This window comes from Typopeltis vanoorti, chromosome 26 (assembly GCF_054136105.1).
Source record: "Typopeltis vanoorti isolate ZY-2024b chromosome 26, IOZ_Tvanoo_1.0, whole genome shotgun sequence".
Taxonomy (NCBI): Eukaryota; Metazoa; Arthropoda; class Arachnida; order Uropygi; family Thelyphonidae; genus Typopeltis; species Typopeltis vanoorti.
In genome coordinates this window covers 8,732,080-8,756,069 of record NC_143574.1, presented here as the reverse complement: position 1 = coordinate 8,756,069, position 23,990 = coordinate 8,732,080, and the positions used below count along the sequence as shown (strand labels likewise).

The 23,990-nt window shown below is 34.6% G+C and overlaps 1 protein-coding gene across 2 annotated transcripts in view; it reads right to left on the bottom strand.

The window, feature by feature from the left end:
- Positions 1–23,990, bottom strand: part of wds (WD repeat-containing protein wds) — a 168,212-nt gene that overhangs the window by 4,096 nt on the left and 140,126 nt on the right. The window contains exons 11-13 of one of the 2 annotated variants that reach the window (XM_090414877.1): positions 19,489–19,522; positions 12,852–12,926; positions 4,289–4,376 (exon numbers count right to left, since the gene is read on the bottom strand). In XM_090414877.1, coding sequence (XP_090271003.1) covers positions 4,289–4,376; positions 12,852–12,926; positions 19,489–19,522 — 197 coding nt within the window. The remainder of the gene's footprint in view (positions 1–4,288; positions 4,377–12,851; positions 12,927–19,488; positions 19,523–23,990) is intronic. The other variant, XM_090414878.1, reaches the window with a different exon arrangement.

Below are 23,990 nucleotides of genomic sequence, written 5' to 3'. Positions count from 1 at the left end.
GAGTGTGTGAGTTTGCCTGCCACCTCAGATGCAAACAAGCAGCCATAAACTTCAACCAAGGGTTGAAACTTTTGTGTGAGTTGGGCCAGTTGGTAATGAGAAGTTCCACCGGAACGATAAATGACACCCTGTCGCGAATGTGTTAAAACTAATAGTGAATGTTGTTATGACAGTTTCAGATATTATGGAATTTGATTGAAGAGAATTAGCATTTCAACTCAACACTTGTCGTTGTCTTTGGATTGTGCGATCTTTTGTTAATACCGCACCAATCATATGCACGTCTTTATAGCTGCTCTCTTGTGTAAAACAAAATTCGATTTGTATGTATTGTAATAATAATAATAATAATAAAAACGGAATAATTTATAAGCGTATAAAAGGATATCACATATAAATCGTTGACGTGCCACAGGTTCGCCATCTAGGGTTTATTGTATAAAGTGTTTATTGTTGAAAATTGTCTTCATTTTCTGCCAGGAAAGTGCATTAAAAATCATAAGTGTGTTATTCTCAAGCTGAGAAGTTTATTTCCTGGTGAGTTATATACATATATAATGCTTTTATTTTTTATGTAAAAGTTTATTTTTATTGTAATGGCCACTAAAACTGCAATGAAAGGGAAAAAACCAACATTGACGAGGAAATTCATTTCTCTCAAAGAAAAAATTAAAATCTTGGATCAGTTGAAAATTGGAGAAAAACCAGGAGTGCAAGGACTCTGAATTTAAATGAATCAACAATTCGAACAATCAAACAAAATGAACATAAAATCTAAGAAAGTGTTATTGCTGGGTCAACGGTAAGTATAAAGCATGTTGCTCGTGTACACAATATTCTAATAGAAAAATAATGGAGAAATCTCTAATGATTTGGATAGAAGATTGCACTCAAAAGAAAATTCCTTTGGATGGACACCTTATTAAGCAAAAAGCTCTCAAAGTTTATAAACATTTAAAAGAACTTGATCAAGATTCTTCAGAAGAAATCTCTCAGCATGGATTTTGTGCAAATAAGGGTTGGTTCGAAAACTTTAAAAAGAGGTTTTCTTTGTATAATCTTAAAATCCAGGGAGAATCAGCATTAGCAGATGTTGAAGTTGCCAGGAAATACTCAGCAGAACTTTCTGCAAATCCTCGTATGATGAAAGGGCTCGACAAGTCCCCCCTACCTGTTTATTAGCGGGCCAACAAAAAGGCATGGGTTACAGCTAGCATGTTTGAAAATTGGTATTTCAAATGTTTTGTACCCGATGTAGAAAGTTACACAAAGAAAAAGAATACATACTTCAAAATTCTACTAATTTTAGATAATGCACCAGGTCACCCAACAAATTTAAGCCATCCGAATATTAAAGTAACTTTTTTGCTGCCTAATACTACTTCACTTATTCAACCACTCGACCAAAGAATAATATCAACATTTAAGTCATATTACATTCGGTAAACATTCCAATTAATTTTGGAAAAAATGGAATCTAATTCAAACATGACACTGCCTCAAGCGTGGAAAGAGTTTTCAATATTGAATTGTGTGAAAATTATTTCTTTGTCCATTAAGGAATTACAACCCTCTATGCTGAATGCTTGCTGGAAAAAAATATGGCCTGAAGCTGTTCTGGAACAAAATTTCGTACCTCCAGTGGATGCTGATTACGTCATATAATAAATGTCGCACACATTTTTGGTGGAGAGGGCTTTTGCGATATAGTTGAAAACGAAATTAGTGAATTAATTGATGTTGAAACAGATTTAAATGAGGAGGAACTGGTACAATTAATAGATGATGTCAAACCAAATGGCAGGAAAAGTTCTGCCAAAGATTCTGATTGTGATGAATCCGTTAGAGAAATTAGCAGAAGGATTGGACTTGGCAAGAAAGTTAGGAAGTTATTTTACGAATAATGATCCCTCAATGGAGCGCTCAGAAAAATTCACTAGACAATTGGATATTTGTTTAGCTCCATATTATGAACTAAATAAAAAAAATTGCAGCATAGTGGTAAGCAAAGTCTTATTACTGACTTCTTAATAACTAAACCAGTCGAAATAGGCAATGAGAATTATACAAATGATATCCAAGAGATTTCAAGTGGTGACGACCTCCAGCCACTTAAAGAACATCTACGAAATGTTATTTCTGAAGACAGTGATGATGATTAAAATATGCGCTTTATTTTATTGTGTCTAAAACATTTATGTATTATGTGCAATGAAGTTTACCTAAAATTTGTCATTTTTATAAGTTTATATTATGTATTTGTTTCATAGTTTATGTTTTCTTAAGTTACATGAATTGCCTGAATGAAATAAAAATATATTTTTGTTAGATATATCATTGTTGTTTATATAATTAAAGGAAAAAAAAAACGATTTCGGAACATAACCCTACTTTTTCTATGTGATCTGAGTCTCACAATAACACGATTTATATAACGCAGCATTTCGATGGAACCTAACATCCGCATTATACAAGGGTTACTTGTATATTGAAAATGCCATCAGAGAAGTTAAAGAAAAAACAAGCAGTGACATAAAGATTGATGGAGAGGAAATATTTTGCCTCAAATATGCTGATGATATTGAATTCATAGCAAAAAGCAGAAGACTAAAAAAGTTAATCAAAACAACAAACAAAATATTTAATAAATACCAATGAAAATAAATGTTGAAAAAAAAACAAAATTCAACTTGCAAGCAAGAAACCAAATATCATAAAGAAAATTAAATGGGAAAGAGATAAAACAAGTAAAGAATTGTAAATACCCAGGGAGCACAATAAATGAGGAAGGAAGATTAAAAGAAGACAAAGATAAGAATAGGCATAGCAAAAAAACCAATCAATAAAATGGAAAAGGTATTAAAAGGAAACTTAAGTCTACAATGAAGGAAAAAACTTCTAAAAACTTATGGAGTATAGCACTTTATGGCAGTGAAACATGGAGAATGGGAACAGGAGATATTAGAAAACTGGAGGCATTTGAAATGTGGTGTTGGAGACGAACACAAAAGATAAAATGGACAGACAAAAAATCTAATGAAGAAGTACTTAAGTAAATGAACCCAGAACACTGATAAAGACATTAATAACAAGAGACAGATGGAATGGACATATCTTACATGAAAGTCTGACGAGAAGAATAATGGAAGGCAAAATCAAAGGAAAAAGAGAAAGAGGAAGACCAAGGAAAAGATACTTTTATCAAATAAAACAAAGCAGTGGATTAAAAACATACTATAAATAAAGAGGAAAGCAAACAGAACAGAAGAATGGAAGGAAATACTGCTGAGCTACCAGCAGCATTTCCTTCCATTTCTATTGCATCAGTCTTAACCTGCCGTTAGTAAGGTGGGATGTCACAGACCCCAAAGATTTTAAATTGACTATAACTTTTTAACAAAGCGTGGCAGTGAGTCATGCCTCAGCATAGTTTCCCTCCAGTAACCTGCTACTTGATGCCATAAAAGACAGGCTGTTGTGTGCAAGCAAGTTTAGTGTGCAGAGATGTAAAGTGTGCTGGGGTCCACCAGACCACACCTTACCAAAAGTGTGATTATATTTACTTCTGAAATATAAGTTGTTTTCATGTATATTCTACTAAAATATTATCGTTACTGCTGTGTCTTCTATATTTTTACATACCGACTATAAACAAATACGTTTTCGTAAATATTTAGAGGGTATTTTGAGAATAATATCTTTTTTTTTTTTTTTTTACCAGGTGAGTTACGAGCAGGAAGAACAGAGGTTAGGTCAGCTTATAGATGATGCTTTGACAGACGAGGAGCCATTTAGCAGAGATGATGATAGAGAAATTGATTTAGAATTAGTCAGTAACCATGAGTCTGATACAGAACAAGACTGAAGAAGGATCGATTAATGATTAAAAATATATGGATTTCTATAATACACTACATTATTTTGGGTGGGTTTGTGGGACCCCACCTTACCACTTTTGTTACATTTTCCCACATCACCAGAGCCGGGTTAAGACTGATGCAATAGAAGAAGATGGGCTGTTAATTTCAGACTGAAACACATGGCAGTACATTTAATAAATAATACTTTTACCTTGTGTTTTTGTGTATATATTATATAGAACTATGGCACAAGTTTCTCTTAAAACTAGTCAAATATAATATCTGATCATATTGGAGTCTTGACAGATATTATTTGTTTTACTTTATATATCTATTTAAAATATAGATATATAAAGTTATAATTTTAGTTATATGTATAAAAAAAAAAAGAAAAAAGATTATTTTTGTTGCAAGAGCAAATTTAATACCTGTATGACCCTGAAGTTTCTGTACAACCTCCTTAGTCTGTAGATTCCATATATACACCATGTTATCTTCAGATCCTGATACAATCCACTAAAAAGAAAGCTGAATTGATTTTTTGTCTTCTTAACATTTTAAAGAGCCTCAACAACAATTTTAATATAACAGCAAAAGAGAAAACTGCCTGCAATTACATTTCCAACTTAATCATAGCATAATTGAAGCTATTCACTTATTTGTACAATTTTTCAGCAATTAACTGGCAAAAATTTATTTCAACAGTGAGAGAGTTCATTAGAGGGTCTAATCAACTAACTCTGAAGATGCACATGACAAAAATCTCCTTTGCTCATGTGGTTATATTTCATATGTACATTATATTATCTTATCTAAATCCTATTGACTGAAAAGAAAGCTGAAAACCCTGCCAGACCATTGAACCTAATTGTGTTAAAAGGAAGAAATAAAACATGACTTTTCCAACCTAAATAAACATAATTTGGAACCATTTCTGAAAACAAACTACAAAATGGAAGAGGGAAGTAAATCTCCCATTCCCATTTTACACAAATTTTTCTAGTAGAAATGTTCTAAATGGGATCTGAACATAGATCTCTCCAACCAACAGCCAGCATCATCAACATGCCACACAGGGACATGTTCTCCAGGAGCCTGAAAGCTCTACGAAGCATGTCCTGGTTGGCAGACAGCTAAATGTCTCAGATATGAGTGGTAGAAGGGAAAGAGTCCGCACGGTTAGCCTAGTGGCTATGCGCTTCGCAACCATATGCCTGGGGAAGGAGTGTCCTAGGTTCGATTTCCGTCAGTGACGTGAGGAGCTGAAGGATCTTCCTCAGCCATAGCCAAGTTAGCCAGTCTTGGGCGTGGACAAGCAGGGTTTTTCATCCCACAAAGCAGGCAAGCTGGCCTTGAGAACTCAACACTACAGGCCATAGGATACACCGGGGCATAAGGCTGACCACCTTATCCTGTAAACGGAGTAAGGTCCGATGATCAATGAACTCTCGACACCGCAAGGTAAAAGAGGGTATAAGGAAGATGATGAAGGGAAATAAAGTACCTCCTGTAAACCAACACCAGTACTGGATATATTGTATGCAATCTGTTTCCCATATACATAATAACAGACAAGATTTTATATTGTTGTTTTAATTCTACACCCAAGTGTAAGCAAATAAAGTTTGCACGTGAAGTATCTTCACGACTAGGGTACTTGTATATAAATGTTGTTGACCTGACATCAATTACCTTAGTATTCCATAATGCATAGCACACTACACCAGACCAGCTTCAACCTTTAATGAAGTCTCAGTAGAAGCTTGATACATGAAGATAGTGAGGTTAAATCAATGCAGAAGTCACATATTTTGCATATACTAGTAAGAAAATGGTGTGTTATCATAATTTAAAAACATATTGGTTCAGAAATAACTGTAGAAGTGATTTTTTTGTGAGATCCACTTCTTGTTTTGTCTTCTCTGTCTTTGAAATTGGCTTTTTCACTGCTCTCCTGATTGCAGACATCACTGTTGTTTTTATCCAGTTCCTTTTCCATAATAGATTTCAATTCAATTCTTCATGCACTTCTCTCTATACTTTCCTGTAATTTCCTTCCTCAATGTCCTTATCTCTTTGAGTTGAAACTGCTTTTCCTGCTGTTCAAGTTTCTACTAGATATTGGCAACCATTAAGCTATAACACTGCTGGTATGCTCTTTGTTCTCCCACCAGGTGACTGTCATGTTTGCTGGAATTTTGTATTGCAAATTACCATGTTCTCTTCAAGGCAAACATAAACTTTCTTTCTTTCCTTCCATTGCTTTCTTCCAACCCATATTTGCATATTATTCTTTCCCAACTCTCATTGTCTATTCTTGCAATATCTTGGTATTGCAATTTCCTCAAACAATCAGTATATCTTGCTTCAGTACTGATTCCAAGATTGCTTCTAAGTTGCAAAAGAATCAGTATTTCTTCTTGTGAAGGTCAATGAGCCTGGACTACAGATGTTAACAGCCTTGCTGCAAATATAGAGTAAACCATCATTGGCATAAAGTAAAGAGCTAAGTTCAATATCTCCAATTGCAATGCTAGGTTTAATATCACTTTTTTTTTTTTCATGCTGAAATCCAAACATAGATGATGAATAATAGTGGACATTTTCCTGTAATTCAATGCAAAAGTGATTTTATGTCATTTTACATAAAATGATTCTTTCATAAAATGTAAAGAAGAAAGAATTTCTTTACATCTTTCAATTCTGTTTATCTACCACCTAAATATAGATTATGTACTGCTCTGTATAATGTTCCATTTATCCCATATAACTGGTGTAAATGGAACAGATCCTTGTTATATTCCCATGATCTCTTAACTATTTCAAGTGAAAATCTGCTTCTGGCAATTCCATTTGATCCCAATCCAGCATATTCTTCTTAAGGTTTCTGAATTATGAAATCTATTTTTGTTTTTTAGTTTTTTTAAATGACTGTCTGCAATCATTTCCGTTCCGCTTCCTACTTTTTTATGTCATTTATTTTAAAACTAAAATAAGATTTAGAAAAAAAAAAAGAGATATGGAGGGTTGTAATTTACCCTGTTTATTGGGAAGGAGGGGGGATAGGTTGCAATTAATTCTCCTTCTCTGATGGCATACATATTATTCTGGATTAGAAGGAAGTTTAGATTTTATTCCAATTTAATATTTGGAATTTTTACAAAATTAATTTCAGTAATACATGTCAAAATTATACGCTGCAATAATTCTGCTTCAAGTTTTACTCTTAACTTTTATTACATTACAGTAGTAAATTGGTAAAAATATTCAAAGATTACCTATGGAAACAGTGGGATGCAAATTTTATTTATTTTTAATATTTAATTACAGAGGGGTGCTTAAGGGTCAAAGCTGTATAACTGAGAAGAGACCTCCACACAGCCTTTAAAGGAATGCGGAGAACCGACCAGGGCTTCTGACCTAATGTCCAATCCTCACCTTCTCGTGGTGCACCCTGTTGAGTATCTACCTGGGTGCTGAACGAACGAGGATGGGTTGGCAATTTGGGATTTAGCCGATCAAATTGTATTCTTATTGGTTAAACCAAAATAAAAAAATGATGGTACAACATGACAAAATTTCATACCGGCTGGGGCGTCGCCCAGTTAAACAAGGCCCCGTTGTTTTCGCCAGGGAACCAGGGCGAACAGCGAAAAGTCAGCTACTGGAACAAATCTGAAAACAAACCCCAACTCAACATCACCAGAGTTAAAGATCGGTATTATCAACATAAGAAGCCTGAATGGTAAAGAAATGGAGCTAGCTGAAGAATTAAATAAGTACCAGATTGACATAATAGGGGTGACTGAAACAAAAAAGACAAAAACTGGTGAGATCTTCCTGAGCAATAAATAGAAAATGTTATATTCAAGGAATGACAATCAAGGAAAAGAAGGAGTAGCCATAGTATACAATACAAAATACGAGGCTAATCTTCTTGAATGGCAGGCAGTCTCATGTAGAGTGATGTGAGCAAATATCAGAATGGGGAATTGGACAATGAGACTTATTTGTGCCTATGGTCCCACAGAAGGTTCTACTAAGGTAGAAGTGGGGGAATTTTTTTGATGCTTTAGAAAAAGCAACTGACACAATGAAAAAGGAAAAGTCAGTCCTTGTTGGGGATCTAAATAACAGAGTAGGAAATGATTGTGAGACATACAAAAATATTTTGGGAAAATTTGGAGAAAAGAGCAAAGCTAATAATAATGGCAAATATCTGTTGGATTTCTGCTCAGGACATGGACTTGTTATTACTAACACCATGTTCCAACATAAAAATGTGCACAAATTCACATGGAGAGAAGAGGCAAGGAATAAGAAAAGTCTCATTGACTATGTTATTGTTGATGGTGATGTTTTCTCCCTGGTGCAGGACACCAGAGTGTACAGAGGATTTGAAATTGGAAGTGATCACTATTTAGTCTTGAGCAGGATAAAATTGAATTTCATATTGAAAAGAATAACATGTAAGAAAGTTTTAAAGCGAATAAATGTTGAGCAGCTCTCAGATGTGAACTGTAGACTAAAATACACAAAGATTATTGAAGAAAAAATGAAAGAGTTTGAGAACAGGAAGAACCTTGGAGATTCAGTGGCAAGCCTTGACGTAAGCCATGATTGATTCAGCTAAGAGAGGCATGTGGTGAAGTTGTTTGCAAGGATAGAAAAATCAGAACTCCATGGTGGAAACAGGAAGTTAAAGAGGCAGTGAAGGAAAAGAAGAAGCATATTAAAAGTTCCTGGCAAATAAGTCAGCTTATGCTCTTAGAGAATACAGAGACAAATGCAAGAATGCTAAATGCTGTGTAAAACTAGCTAAACAAAAGTCATGGGAGGACTTTGGCAAGAATATAGAAAATAAATATCAAGAAGGTGGCAAAATATTCTGAAGGTTGTTGAAGCTTAGGAATGGAGGAAAGAGTGCTATAAAAGGAGTTAGAGATGATAAAGGTGACATGAAAACAGGAGGGAAAAAAAAGATATCCTTGAAGTATGGAGTAATTACTTTGAAAATTTGCAAAATGAAACAAGCAGTGACGACAGCACAGTGGTAAAAAACACTGACAGGCATGCAGTCAAGAATACATATCTATAATTGAAGTAGAAAAAGCCATCAAAGGCTTGAAATGTGGAAAGGCAGCAGGAGTAGATGATATTCGACCAGAAATGCTGAAATATGGTGGTATAAGAGTTTTACAGTGGCTGCACTTCATAGTTCATAAGGCGTGGAGAGAGGGACGAATTCCCGATGGTTGGAGTAGAGCTCATAGTACCCATATATAAAAAGGGAAATAAAACTGAATGTGAGAATTACAGAGGTATTTCCCTACTGAGTGTTTCTGGCAAGATCTACGCAAGTATACTTCAGAAATGGTTGAGAAGAATTGTGGAAGAAAAGCTTGGTGAAGAACAAGCTGGATTCAGGCCAAATAGAGGCTGTCAGGATCAGATCTTCACTTTACGACAAATAGTTGAGAAAGCATGGGAACATAACAAAGATCTGTATTTAAGTTTCGTCGATCTGGAAAAGGCATATGACAAGATGCCAAGAGAGATGCTATTCAATACACTACAGTTATATGGTGTCAATGGGGGATTATATCAAGCAATACTTAGTCTATATTTGAGTTGTAAGTCGGCAGTTAGAATTGAAGGAAGTACAGGAACATGGTTTAATGTTAAATCTGGTGTCCAACAAGGATGTACATTATCCCCCCTGTTATTCATTATCTATATGGATCACATTATGAAGGAAAGTGGTATTAAACATGATATCAAAATTGGAGATGTTAATGTCAGCTCTTTGCTTTATGGGGATGATGTTATACTTCTAAATAAATCCGCTACAAGTCTGCAAGAGTTTCTGACTAAATTGAATAACTGTTGTAATAGATATGGTATGAAGGTCAGCAATAAAAAGACAAAGACAATGAAAATAGGCAGAATCGTTGAAAATGTCAACTGTGTTGTGAATGGAGAACCCGTGGAACAAGTGAAACATTTCAGCTACTTAGGTACGATTTTTAGTGAGGATGGTAAATTAAACATTGAAATAAACAACAGAATCAACAAACTGGTATGGTAGGAAATGAATTGAATAAATTCATATGGCATAAAAAAGAAATTAGTCGGAACACTAAATTAGCTGTATACAAGACAGTGTTCAAACCAATTTTAACTCCTGGATCTGAGAGCTGGGTCAGAAGTAAAACACTTGACCAAAGACTAGAGACCGCAGATATGAGAGTCCTGAGAAAGATTAGAGGTGTGAACAGATGGCATCAATGGCAATATCATATTAAAAACGAGGATATTAGGAAAGAACTTGACACTGTCAGCATCCAGGAGTGCATTAGCAGAGCTAATCTCAGATGGTATGGTCACTTAAACAGAATGGGAGAAGAAAGATTAGCAAAACAAGTGTTTTCTGTCAGGTTGGCAGCAAAACGACCCAGAGGAAGACCAAGATATAGGTGGATTGATACGGTACAAAGTGCCTTAGACGATAGAAATATAAGATCTGATAATGTTGGAGTCTTGACAAGTAACAGACTGATTTTTAGGAAAATTGTAGATAGGAAGTTAGTAATGTTGTAAATTTTTCATGTAGTATTATCATATCCTGTACACCCCTTGAGGGTACATGGCAGGAATTTGATGATGATGTTTAATTACAGGCAAGTTGTGGACTGTTCCATGATTTCTTAACTATCTATCTTAAAATGAAAATCAGATCCTGACAATCTCTGTTTGACCATAACCCAATCATTGCAGTTCTAAAAATGTCAATGTTATTTTGTTTCATTCATTATTTCTAATATCCAGATCAAATTTGAACATGTACTCAATTCCAAAAATGGCTAATATTTTAAATGGCATGATATTAATGATTATTTTATTTATTTGTTTAATTTTTTAACATGCTGATTTTATTAGGGCCTCCATAGCTTAGTTGGTATACATGAGCCCTTTGGCCAGAGTTTGAATCCCATGTCTCATGAGGAACCTTTACCAGGTGTTTTCAATCAATGGTGAGTTAGCCGGGTCTCATATGGAGGTGGAGGTTTTTCCTCCCACAAAACAGGCAAACCATCAAAAGTGAATGCAATTAGATGGTCACTGCAAATGCATTGCATTTGCAGTGACCATCTAATCAGGGGATCAACCTGTCCTAAGGGTCAGATGGGTTGAAGAAGAAAGGAGCTTATTAAATATAAAAAAATGTGTGCAGACGAATTATTTTTTCAGGCAGTTTTGAATGATTTCATAAAATGAAATTTTTCTGGGGAGCTATATTTTATTTGCTTTAATAAATAAGTTTTAAAAAATTGCAAATTTTTTTCATTTAATTTATTCAGCTAAAACATACGATAATACTTCATAGTAATTTTTCATTATAGTAATCCTAACATATGAGATGCTGACAAAGAAGTATGCATACAAAATATTCACCTGTGTTATTTTATCTGAACAAAAATAATGAAGTGAATGTGAAGAGGTGAACTTACTTTTCTAATCTGCATTTCTTTAAAAGCTTACTAACTGATGGTCTTTACAAAAAAAATCAAGTCTGCCAACATTAGAAATTTGAAATTTCTAAGATTGTCAGATTTATATGATCTATTATTAAATAACAATTTTCAAGAGATCACTTAATGTAACTCCCTGCTCTCAGTTATTTTCTGAGTGTCTTTGGATGTTATACCTTAAAACTGCATTTATTAAGCTGACTAATCCTTTACTAGGGGTGAAGCACAACATATGACCTCTCCCAACAATGTCAACATCACTTTCCTGCAGTGTGTGTGTGTGTCCTGTTTCCACAAAGCAAGAGCTTAGTTTTTTAGCAAAGGCACTTACAAATTTGCTGTCATTTTGGCAGTAAATCTGGAAAGTAATACTGCCAAAAAAATCCTAACTTTCCTTGGAGAAAATGCAAACTAGACCTCTATGTGGCACATGGTTTTCAATGCCTAGTGAAACATCTTGCTCAATGAAAGCCAGATGTGGATGTTGCTATGTCTGGTCTCGAAAGGATAATCTTCGGTTTGTCCATGTTTACATATAAGAAAACTTTCTTTTACTAATATCACATCCAGCATTGTGATATTAATCTAATGACTAATGTTATTAAAAATTAATGACATTATACCCTATTCCTTTTCCTTCTTGACAACCCTCAGTGCTCACTAATGGTGCAAGCTTCAAAATCTTCCAGAATCAATGCCTTCAATACTGATCTACTCACTATTCTCTAGCAGTGTGAGGATAACCTACTACAGTACCAAAATACACTTGTCTTATTTCCCACAAGATAGACCCCCACTTCAGATCCTGTAACCTTTAATAACAGGATGTAGTGAACAGCCTCTAAAATGCCTGGCATCCTTTTCTGCTCAAGAAACTTCTCACTTATGTATTTGCTACTATTCTATATAATCATTTCAACAAACTTTAGAATGCTGTCTTCATCTTTGGGATAGTAGAGTAAAAAAACCTCCATAAACATGCTTGATGTTAACCAGAAGAGGGCCATCATTAATTGAGACCCTCCCTTTTCTCAGATTCACTTTATCATAAATGCTGCTGACTTATATCTCTTTTCTGGTTCAGGTTGCTTTTCTGCTGAACTTGACTATCATCATTCTATCATTTTTCCTCCATCTAGATGTGCTGCTCATCTAATATCCATCACTGTCCAACTTCAAAATTTATCAAACCTACTTTCTAGTTCAGTAAATTTTAAACACCATGACCTAAAAACATTCCTCCTTTTTTCTCTGTCATGTAGGCTGGCAATTATCACCTACCTACCTACACATGAAAATGATATATTACAGATTGCACAATCACTCACGTGAAGCTGATATTAAAAAAAAAAAGTATAAATCAGTCAGTTAATCATTTAACTTTAAAGAATTTAAGGTATGGTCTATTGAACATAATATTTAAACTTCAAGTATATAAAAACGAAAAGCAGAGTCTTACCTTTCCACCAGTGACTGAAAAATTTGCAAATATACAGTACTTTTCATTTTTATGTCCTGTGTAAGTCTTTAGGCACTGAAATTAAATTATGATATTTAAACTTTTTCACGGCCAAATAATAGTATATAAAAAAAGACTAAATTAAAATTCAAAATAGTGTCAGTATTTTCTGAATTTACAGTTCAAGAAAAGTTAAATCAATAAAAATGATATAACAAAAAGTATATTAATCCTGATCACATGATAAACGTCTCTATAATACCAGAATGAGAAGAAAATGAGTATGTATGTACCTGTATGTGTGTGTTTGTGTGGGAAGGGAGGGGCATGCAAATGTAAATATAACATTATCAAACTCATTGTTAATGAGTGTTTGTGTACCAGAAGGCATAGTACTTGGCAAGGGATACCAATTAATATACTTGATAATTCGAAATTAAACACCAACTATACTTGTCTAACCTTGGAAATGGGTACTTCACTTTCCCTTCAATGGAAAATGCTTCTTGGCTGTATATGCCCAAGAATAGTTTTAAACATAAAACACCTACACATGAATGCTTGGAGTATAATTAATAGATAGTGAATTTGATCTAATTATCATAAGTACTGGATGCAGAGATACATAGTGAAATTACATCTAAAATAAACAAGATGTATGAGGTCATATGTTAAATGAATGCATTTTCTGTTTGGTTTGGTTTGTCAGCTTCAATAAGAGAATTCACCTCTTAGATATGGCAAAAGAGAGGGAAACCCCCCCCCCCCATTCTTGCTGAACTTGAAAAACTTTACCAACAGAAGGCTGATTCAACTTCAAATTAGAAAAAAACATGTCAGGGTTACTCTTTCACTATTCAACCAAAGAGCAAAGCTGCAAAGTCTTTGAAATTGCTTTGAGAGATTTATGAGATGTGGTATCATTAATATTCAGAACTCTGAATGTGCATATCGTATTTATTGAAAATTTGTATTCTTATAAACAATGGAAAAAATCCCAGAACATATCCCAACTCAACATCAGCATAAGAATTGGATAAGTACCAGATCAATACAATAGGTGTAACTGAAACAGACGAGATCTTTCTAACCAATATGTGTGAAGTAAACATGGTACCATCAGGATGAGAGAGAGGAAGATGTACTGGAGAGCAGAAGTTGCATTCAACAGACTTAGCAAGGGACTAGAAAGCATGGTTTTTATTTGGCAAGTTTTTCGCTGTTGGTCTTTATGAAATCGAATTTGGATTTACTGATGATTGAAATGCATATGTTGTGTGCTTTGGTACAGGAAGAGTACGAAGCTGGAGTTCTTGATGCAAGTCACATGTGGTAAGCTAAATTTTTTTCTAGGACTGTTTCTAGGTTATGTTAGAATTACACTTTGAACTGAACCAGCACTCGGAAAGCACATGAGGATTATGGGTTGAATGAGGGATGAAAACCTTCATGATTAGTGAGAACAGTTTCTGTGACTTGTTCACAGCAGATGAGCAGAAACAGTAGTCAGACCAAGGAAAGGAGGAGTAAAAACTTTTGAGCTTATCCCAATTGGCTCCATTGTAGTGCCAGAGGATGCAAGGTTGGGAGTGGTTGAAGGAGGAATATTCTATGAGAGAGGAGACTTGGACAAGATTGTGGTCTGAGTTGCCAAGAGGAGAGATTATCTCTATGGTGTAATATCTGGAAGGAGAACTGGTCAAAAAGAGATCCAGAGTATTCGGAGAGTGAAGTGGGTGGCCAGGAATTTAAGCAGGTAGATGTAAAATTTGTGTTAGGTCATTATTTATGAAAAAGACTTCTGCTTCTCATCCAGCTTGGTCAGTGGTGTTGGAAATGGGAGCCAAGGAGGATAACTGGATTAGAGATGGCAGAGTTTCATGGAAAGGAAAGTGAAAGAGTGAGTGGTTATCAACAAATGAATGTTGCTACATGGGGTCAGGAAACCTTGAGCCGGAGAAGGTCAAAAGCTAAATTAGCCATTCTCTGACAGGTTGTGTTAGATTTCACAAAGAACAGATGCCATCTTTGTGGCAAAAAGGATCGTATAGTGTGTAGTTCAGACACTGGAGGTGGACAGTAGTAGATGTAGCTGCGATCTGGATTTCTGTGAGGAATAAGATGTCTGGGTGTGGAAGATTGCAAGTGACAGTGAACATCATTTAGTTTGTATTAATGGGGTAAGGATATTAGTAAAGTGGATGTGAAAGTAAGTTTTTAGTGAAAAAATTCTGGCCTGGTTTGTACGTTGTGACTGGTTGTGATATATGAAGGAGATTCATTTTTGTTGCAGTGTGCTGGTGATTATTTGCAGAAGTTGAGAAGTTTAATCATGATTAGATGGAAGGATATAAAGGAGACATGCAGTAAGTGAAGAAGAGACTTCTGGACATGACATCCACACAGAGAGAAACCAGTTTCCGTGCCATGATGTGGCCTCAACAGTGTCCCCAAAATACCAAATCTATGACTGCCTGCTCCAGGCACGATCTGGCAGATTACATGGCAACAGGATTTTGCATCAGTTGACCAGGAAGTCTTGTGACTCATTACAGACAGGTTCAGGCCCATTGACTAACTGATGGCCAGCCTGCACAATCTGTTTTAATGGATCCCTTGAAGTGGAGGAGCTTCAGTCTCTAAGTATGTTTGCCATGACCTTGAAGGGTATCTATCACTCACACTGCACAAAAAGGAAGGAGAGGAACAAAAACTGGAATCCCTACTCTAGAGATCAACCATGTATTTGCCACTTTAGAACTCCAATTAAGCCAGGTGGCTTAAAATGATTTCAAATAATTTTCCCAAAATCATAATGGATGGAGCAGAGTAAATATTTATAAAAGAGTCCTAGGATTTAAAAAAAAAAACTATACTGAATTGTACTCTATGCAATTATAATAAGTAAGGTTTAGATTTACTGTGCTACTATGACTTTGCTATTCAGAATTTTCTACTGTTCATATTTCTGTTTCCTCCCCCCCCACACACACATACACACAACTATCATCATGATGTTTGTAACATTCACAGAACACTGTATGAAGAGCAGCTGAAATCAAATGAACATGTCAAAAATTATGAGCTTTATAAATTTCAACCCTTTCTAGCTGGTTGTGCCTAATATTTCTGCTACTAATGGTCTGGTCAAAGCCAAAACAGCTTGAAAAGTTTTCATTTAATGACATTTACCAAATGTCATTCATACGTACTTATGAAGATGTCACTTAAACTCACACACACACACACACATGATTCTTGAGGAAAGGTTCTGATTACTAGTTTTGAATCAGCACCTTTCCTCAAAAATCATTGTATATATCAATTAGTGACACATTCATGAATAGCTGTTGAGCTTCTTCTTCTTTTTTTTTTTTTTTTAATGACATTTTCATTGTTAGGTGCATTTTGCAAAATGGATATTATTTTACATGATAAATAAATCCAGTGTAAAATGATTTTATTTTTTAATTTTTTTTCTGGAACATAATAATGTGCCATTTCAGTTGACCAAGTGAAATACATGTCCACTTTAACCAAAAGGCTCAGAATTTAAATCTCACTGTGGACATGGATGCTTATAAATGTGTTTTGATAATTGATTTTCATCATCTGAATATGAGAATGCCACCCTGCTGCTTACTGGATTTAAGGTTTAAGGTTTGCATAACCTTCAAACTCAACTCACACTGCTATAATCCAGATACATCCACACCCTTTATTTATACAAATTAAAAAAAAAAAAAATAATAATAATCATAAGTCTTTTTATGTTATTAAATCATACATCATACTATCAACCTTTTGGTCTCACCTCAGTGTTGTCCATGTAATGGAGAGGGTCACTAACAGTCAACTTCTTCAACATCTGAAGAATTGTCAAATTATCAGCAACCAACAATATTGATTTTACCAATCAAGATTCACAGTGGGATCTCCTAGCCTACATCACCAACCTCTGGACATTTGCCACAAAAAGGTTTAAAGAAACTAGTGTGTTATTATACTTGGCATTTCCAGGACATCTTACAAGGTCTGGCATCAATGAATTCTTAGCAAATTGTTTTCTTATGGTCTACCTTCCATCCCTTTATAATTGGATCCACTCTTCTCTTAGGGCATTCAATAATCGTAATGGCAGAATCTCTCTTCATATTTTCCTATTAATTCAGTGTTCATTGGGACACTTATTTCACTCACTATCTTCCTTATAAATTACTTGCTAACCTCAAACCCTATTCAAACTTTCTGTGATGATGGCACCCTCCACTCATCCTACTCATATGACAAACCTTGCTGTGCAAAACATCTCAAGCTTCAAGATCATCTATAAGTACTCTAAATACTGATCTCTACACTGTCCTTCATGGGAGTAACAACAACAACCTAGTCACCTTCAATGATTCCAAAACATAATTTTATCTGGCTTCTCACAAAAGGCCTATTTCTTCTCCACTTCGATCTGATAATGCTCAATTTAACAGTTAAGACCAGATCTCTCTTCTTTGACTGACTATTATTCCTAGCTTTTCTCGATATAAGCACATCACTTCTATAGCACATCAGCTTCCAAAAAATTGGTAAAATTTTTTAGCTCAAAACATTACTTCTCTTCTGTCTCCAGATCTCATATCTGTTCAAGAATACTGTTCTCACACCTGGAGTGGTCAACCTAAGACCTCTCTAAAATTGTTGATGCAGTTCAGTTGATTACTGATGACCTCTCTCTGACTCTCTTCAGCTACTGTTCTCATAGTAGCTGAAGAGAGTCATATGCACTGTTCAGCAGAACTAGCTTCCATTATTCCCCCATCATTTCTGCTAAACCTACAGGAAGAGAAGCAACACTTACTCAACATCCTTTTATAGTTGAACTAACTCACCAAATCTGCTACTCCTAGTCATCTTTAATTCCATCTACTGCAGTTTTGTACAACAGGCATTGCCATGAAGTATTCCTTGAGGACTATAACCTACAGTCCTTTAAGAAGAATACTAACAGACTACTTTGCTCTTGACTCCAGTCCACACATGACATTTGCTATTGGCCTTGTGGCCTCTCATATGCAGGAGTAACATATAGAAAAACAAAAGTACTAACCAGACTGATAACCATTTTCAGTGGAGGAAGGCACTTGCCAGCCATAAATGACCTGGAAAATAGATCTGCAAGCCAATTCTGGTACTCTTTGAAATGATAGAATAGATTCAAACTATTTTCATCATCATCAAATTCCTGACATGTACCCTCACAAGGGGTGTACAGGATATGATAGTGCTACATGAAAAATTTACATCATTACTAAATTCCTATCTACAATTTTCCTTCAAATCAGTCTGTTACTTGTCAAGACTCCAACATTGTCAGATCTTATATTTCTATCGCCTAAGGCACTTTGTACCATATCAATCCACATATATCTTGGTCTTCCTCTGGGTCGTTTTCCTGCCAATCTGGCAGAGAACACTTGTTTTGCTAATCTTTCTTTACCCATTCTGTTTAAGTGACCATACCATCTGAGATTAGCTCTGCTAATGCATTCCTGGATGCTGACAATGTCAAGTTCTTTCCTAATATCCTCGTTTTTAATATGATATTGCCATTGATGCCATCTGTTCATGCCTCTAATCTTTCTCAGGACTCTCATATCTGCGGTCTCTAGTCTTTGGTCAAGTGTTTATTTCTGACCCAGCTCTCAGATCCATAAGTTAAAATTGGTTTGAACACAGTCTTGTATACAGCTAATTTAGTGTTCCGACTAATTTCTTTCTTATTCCATATGAATTTATTCAATTGACTTCCCACGATACCAGCTTTGCTGATTCTGTTGTCTATTTCCATATTTAATTTACCATCTTCACTAAAAATCGTGGCTAAGTAGCTGAAATGTTTTACTTGTTCCACAGGTTCTTCATTCACAACACAGTTGACATTTTCAACAATTCTACCTATTTTCATTGTCTTTGTCTTTTTATTGCTGACCTTCATGCCATATCTATTACAACAGTTATTCAATCAGGGAATCAAACTATTCAAAGTATCTTAAGTGTACTAGATAAAGTAAAATAGTAAACAAAGTAAACTAGATTCAAACTATCTTAAGGTAAAACCTGAACAGATTTTGTACCACACCCATTTATCATAGGACAAATCATCAATCTAAAATATTAATAAGTACAATATGGTAGAAATTATCTTATTACATTATCCTTAAGTTAATCTTAGACAGTATTTGATGAGTGAATTATAAGGAATTATAATTACTTACCAATCCATATTCCATTTGAATTTATGTACATATTGTCAAACTAATTCATAATACAATTTTGCCCCCCCACCCCTCTTGCATATATGCTTTATCTCTCTAATGCAGAGCATGACAGGGCAATACATTCAGTATTGTACTGTACTGTACTTGACAATATAAATAATGAAGTATTTAGCAAAAAATACTATTTTGAAACATTTCAAAATTTAATATGGCTTTAGTTTTTAATCTAATGATTTGAATTAGCATTACATTTGCATATTTACAATTCACCAATATACAAGTGAATTTATTCTATAATGTTTTTTTCTCTAGTATCAAAGAAAGAAAATTATGTGCATCAATGAGATATTATATTTAATACTTACTTTTCCTTTACTATAATCCCACAGCTTTAGAGTGCTTAAAGAAAAAAAAAAAAATTGAAATCCATATATAATATATTTTTTAATGAAACAATAATGAATAATAACAATAACAAAAAATCTCTAGCAGATACCCTACTGATCACCACTTACCTCCCCCCCAACTTCATATAAGATTCTCATGTTATGAGTGACAAACCCCATACATTTGGTGTTTTTTTTTTTTTTTTTTTTTTTTTGTGATCACATATTAACCCTCACCCAATTCACACAGTTTGCAGAAGATATACTGTAGAAGCAAAACAACAATGATTTTTATTCAGATATGGGGGAAGGGAGGGCTGGAAAGTTCTGATAAACACACCTAGAACAAAAATGATATTAAAGCAACTGATATAACCACAAGAAAGAACATACGAGGATATAAGAATATAAGTTTCCTACATAAATAAATCTGTTACTAGTATGTCCTTTGTGGTTATATCAGTTGCTTTAATATCATTTTTGTTCTAGTACATTTTTGAAAATTATGGAGACAACTACATGTTTCAGTAAAACTTTAGTTTAATATGAACCAAAATCCACACTCCACAGAGAGTGTAGATTTTGGTTCGTATTGAACTAAAGTTTTACTCAAACACGGTAGTTGCCACCATAATTTTCAAAAATGTACTCGGATCACTGTGTAAGCCTGAAAGAAAGGATTTTTGTCCTAGGTTATCAACACTTTCCAACCCAATCCCCCCCTCATAGTACTTATATTTTTTTTCTTATTATTTTTAACTGTAGAAGATGCAAGAAAAATTTTCTCTTTTAAAAAAACCACTTGTGTTTTGCCATAACAAAGGTAGTGAACATATTTCCATGTTCACAAAGAAGGTATTAATGAATCTTCCAGTATGTCCATAGAAGGACAATCAGTCACAGGGCATTTCATACATGCCAGGATGTTCTAGAGCAGTGTTTCTTGAACTTCAGATATCCATGTACCCTTCTTAAATTTTCATTATTACCAAATATCCCCTTATATCCCCTTATCAAATAATAAATAAATAAAGTATATTTCATTGTAAATGTCTATTTTATTTGAATTTACATGTTCATGTAAACAAAAAATATGATTTATTTTTAATAGAACAAAATTTGGAATAGGTTCCTCTTCACTTCCTGACCATGAAAATCCATATTTCAAGTAATTCACATCATACCTACAAAGATTTTTCATCTTCTTCCTAGTTGTTTTTCTAGAGATGTCAGACTATACACCCTTATCAATTTCATTTCGTGGGTTTTATAAATCCAATCTTTAACCAATGATCCAGTATTTACTCGAATATAACTCTCACTTTCTTTCCCAAAATTAAACCTAAAAAATCATGGTGCGAGATATATGTGAGGATTTTCAGAAAAAAACTGAAAATGGTGCGACTTACCAGGAAGCTTCTACTTGCTATCGCTACTTTTGGCATTGAGAACAGTTTCCTTGTATGCATCATCAAAGTCATCTACCCAAATAGCTTCATCTTCTTTCCCATTATTTCAAGAAAAAATCACTAGTAATTTACAAGACTTGAGATATGTAAAGCAGCTATGAAGAAGTGCATATGATTGGTGCGGTATTAACAAAAGATCGCACGAACCAAAGACAAATTATTATTTCAACTGTTGAGTTGAAATGCTAATTCTCTTCAACCGAATTCCATAATATCTGAAACACATTCACTGTATATTTCTTAGTTTTAACACGTTCAAGACTGGACGGTGTCAAGCAAAATCATATGTTGCACCGGTAACATATGATTTTGCTCGAGTCTATACAGCAGTTTCTGTTGGAGAGGGGATGTGATTCATTAGTTAGTGCCATTTTTATCCCAGTTGTCTCTAATTACACTATTTGTTGATAAATATATTACACAAACACCAAATGTCTCTGTTCCTTATTCAGTGATACAATAAAACCACTTGTTTTTCTTGTGTATTAATTATAGTAACACTGTTGGGGAGGGCGTGTTGTTTACCGCAGGGAGCGAGTTACTATTGCCAGGACATGAACATCGTGGCGATATTGATAATGATGCATAGCCGAAAATTGCCACGTATCCCCTGAAGACCTTTCGCATACCTCCAGGGGTATGCGTACCACACTTTGAGAAACACTGTTCTAGAGCATGGGTGTCAAACTTGTGGCCCACAACGAATATTTCTGTGGCCCAGCCAAACATTTGCCAATGACAGTGATTACTACATATAGCCATGTTGCATGCATTTCCTTTCACGCAGGCGAACCATTTACCCCACTATTTCTACCAGCCGATTATATATCTACTATCACGTGCCACGTCCACATCTAGTCGTCAGTCTTGTTTGGTGTGCGTAACAGGAAATATTTCGCTTTCGGTGAACAAGAAAAATAAGTTTATTTACATTACGCTTATTAATTTGTGCAGTTATTTAGTGTCTGGTAATTTGATGTTCAAGAAAAAATATCAGTTTTTATTAAAATATTCTACTATTTTATGTTAACGATTATTAATTTTTATTAGTCCTTTGTATTCAGCATGTCTCTATCGAAACCAAGTGATAGTAATAAATGAAAAATTGCTGACGAACATCGAAATTTCCAAGAAAAGTGGGAATTGGAGTATTTTTGCTGTGAAGAAAAAAATAAAATAATCTGCTTAATATGTAATAATGTTATCAGTGTACCAAAGTTATACAACATTAATCGTCACTATGCACAACATAAATCAAAATATGATAATTAAGAGGGATTAATGAGACAAGTAAACTTGAAAGAGCTGAAGTCAGGACTGAAAAAACAACAGTTCATGTTTACTAAAGTATCACCAGAAAGTGAAGCGGTGGTGCATGCAAGCTATGCCTTGTCAGAGTTCATAGCTAAACACTCGAAACTTTTTACTGAAGGTGATTTCATTAAGGAATGTCTAATTAAAGCTGCAGAAATTATTTGTCCTGAAAATATGAAGAATTTTCAAACAATCTCTTTGTCTCGAAATACAGTTGCGGAAAGAATTACTGATTTGGCCGACAAGTTAAGTGTTCAGATCAAAGAAAAATCATCTAGTTTGAAGCTTTTTCCATTGCCTGTGACAAGAGTACGGACATTGGGGATGGCATAGCTCAATTAGCTGTTTCTTCGTGCTTGCGACATGGATTTCAACATTTTTGAGGAATTATTGGAACAAGTACCAATGCATAACACTAGTACAGGACAAGATATATTTAATTGTGTTTTTGAACTTCTGCAAAAATACAATCTACCTCTTTAAACTAAACATATTTGGTCGTTTTATAATTAAAATACTAACTTATTTATTACTGACCATTTACAAAACAAACTTACATTAGAGCCTACCAGTTATGCCAGCAAACTGTCTGGCTTTTTCAAGGCGTTTACGAAGACATAAAAACTAGTAAACAAATTGAAAGGAACAAAAAAAAACGTTGTAAACCAACTAGTAGCTAAAGTTACACGTTCGCATGACAGAGAGGACTTATTGTTCTTATTCATTATCACACATGCGTATTTGTTGTAAACGTGTAATGTGATTACTGGCTAACTGTAGTTCAGATTGATTAAGAGAGAGGATCAGGTTTTTCCACGAACTGTTTAGGATTGCACCCTGATTTCTGTTGAGGTTTCCAAAGGTTATTAACACTATTGTGGCTTCCTTGAATAAACGATGTCTGTAGTCGTCATCCAGATATGGCATGGAGCTGTTTTGCTACTCCATCGTGTACATTACACGAGAGAGTGGCAAAACAGTTATGTTAAATGTACAATAAATAAACAATACATTAGATGTACAGAAATGATACTTCTGTTGTGGTTTACATCACCAACATGTTCTTTTTGTTTGATTTCTAAACTCTGTGAAGTTTGTCCAATGTAGGCAAGACCACAGGAACAAGGAATGTAATATACTCCTGGATATTTGTAGAAAGGCACCTTATCTTTTGGGGATCCTAAAACTTGTCTGATGCTAGTGGTCGGTTTGACGATCACTCTAATGTTGTAGGCTCTTAATATTCTGGTTATTTGATAAGAAATTGACTTGATGAAAGGGATCACTACAGTAGAGATGTGCTGGGAGCGTGATTCTTCTTGTCTGGGGTTGTCACCATATAGATATTTTTTGATGATGTTTTGAGGATATCCATTTTGTGATAATATGTTGGCTATTAGTGAGAGTTCAGTCTGTGTATCCTCCTCTTCTGATATAAACTTTCTGGCCCTATATCATGTGGATAATGCTCAGTTTGTGTATCTTGTGATGCTTTGAAGTATAACGAAGATCTCTTTCAGTATCTGTGGGTCTATAAATAGATAATTTGACACTATTTGATTGTTTCTTTATCAAGATGTCTAAAAAATGCAGTTGGTTGTTGTTTTCCACTTCCAGAGTGAATTTTATCTTGTTATGTATTGAGTTGATTTTATCCACAAACGATTTTAGGTTTCCTAAACTGTCTTGCCATATAAT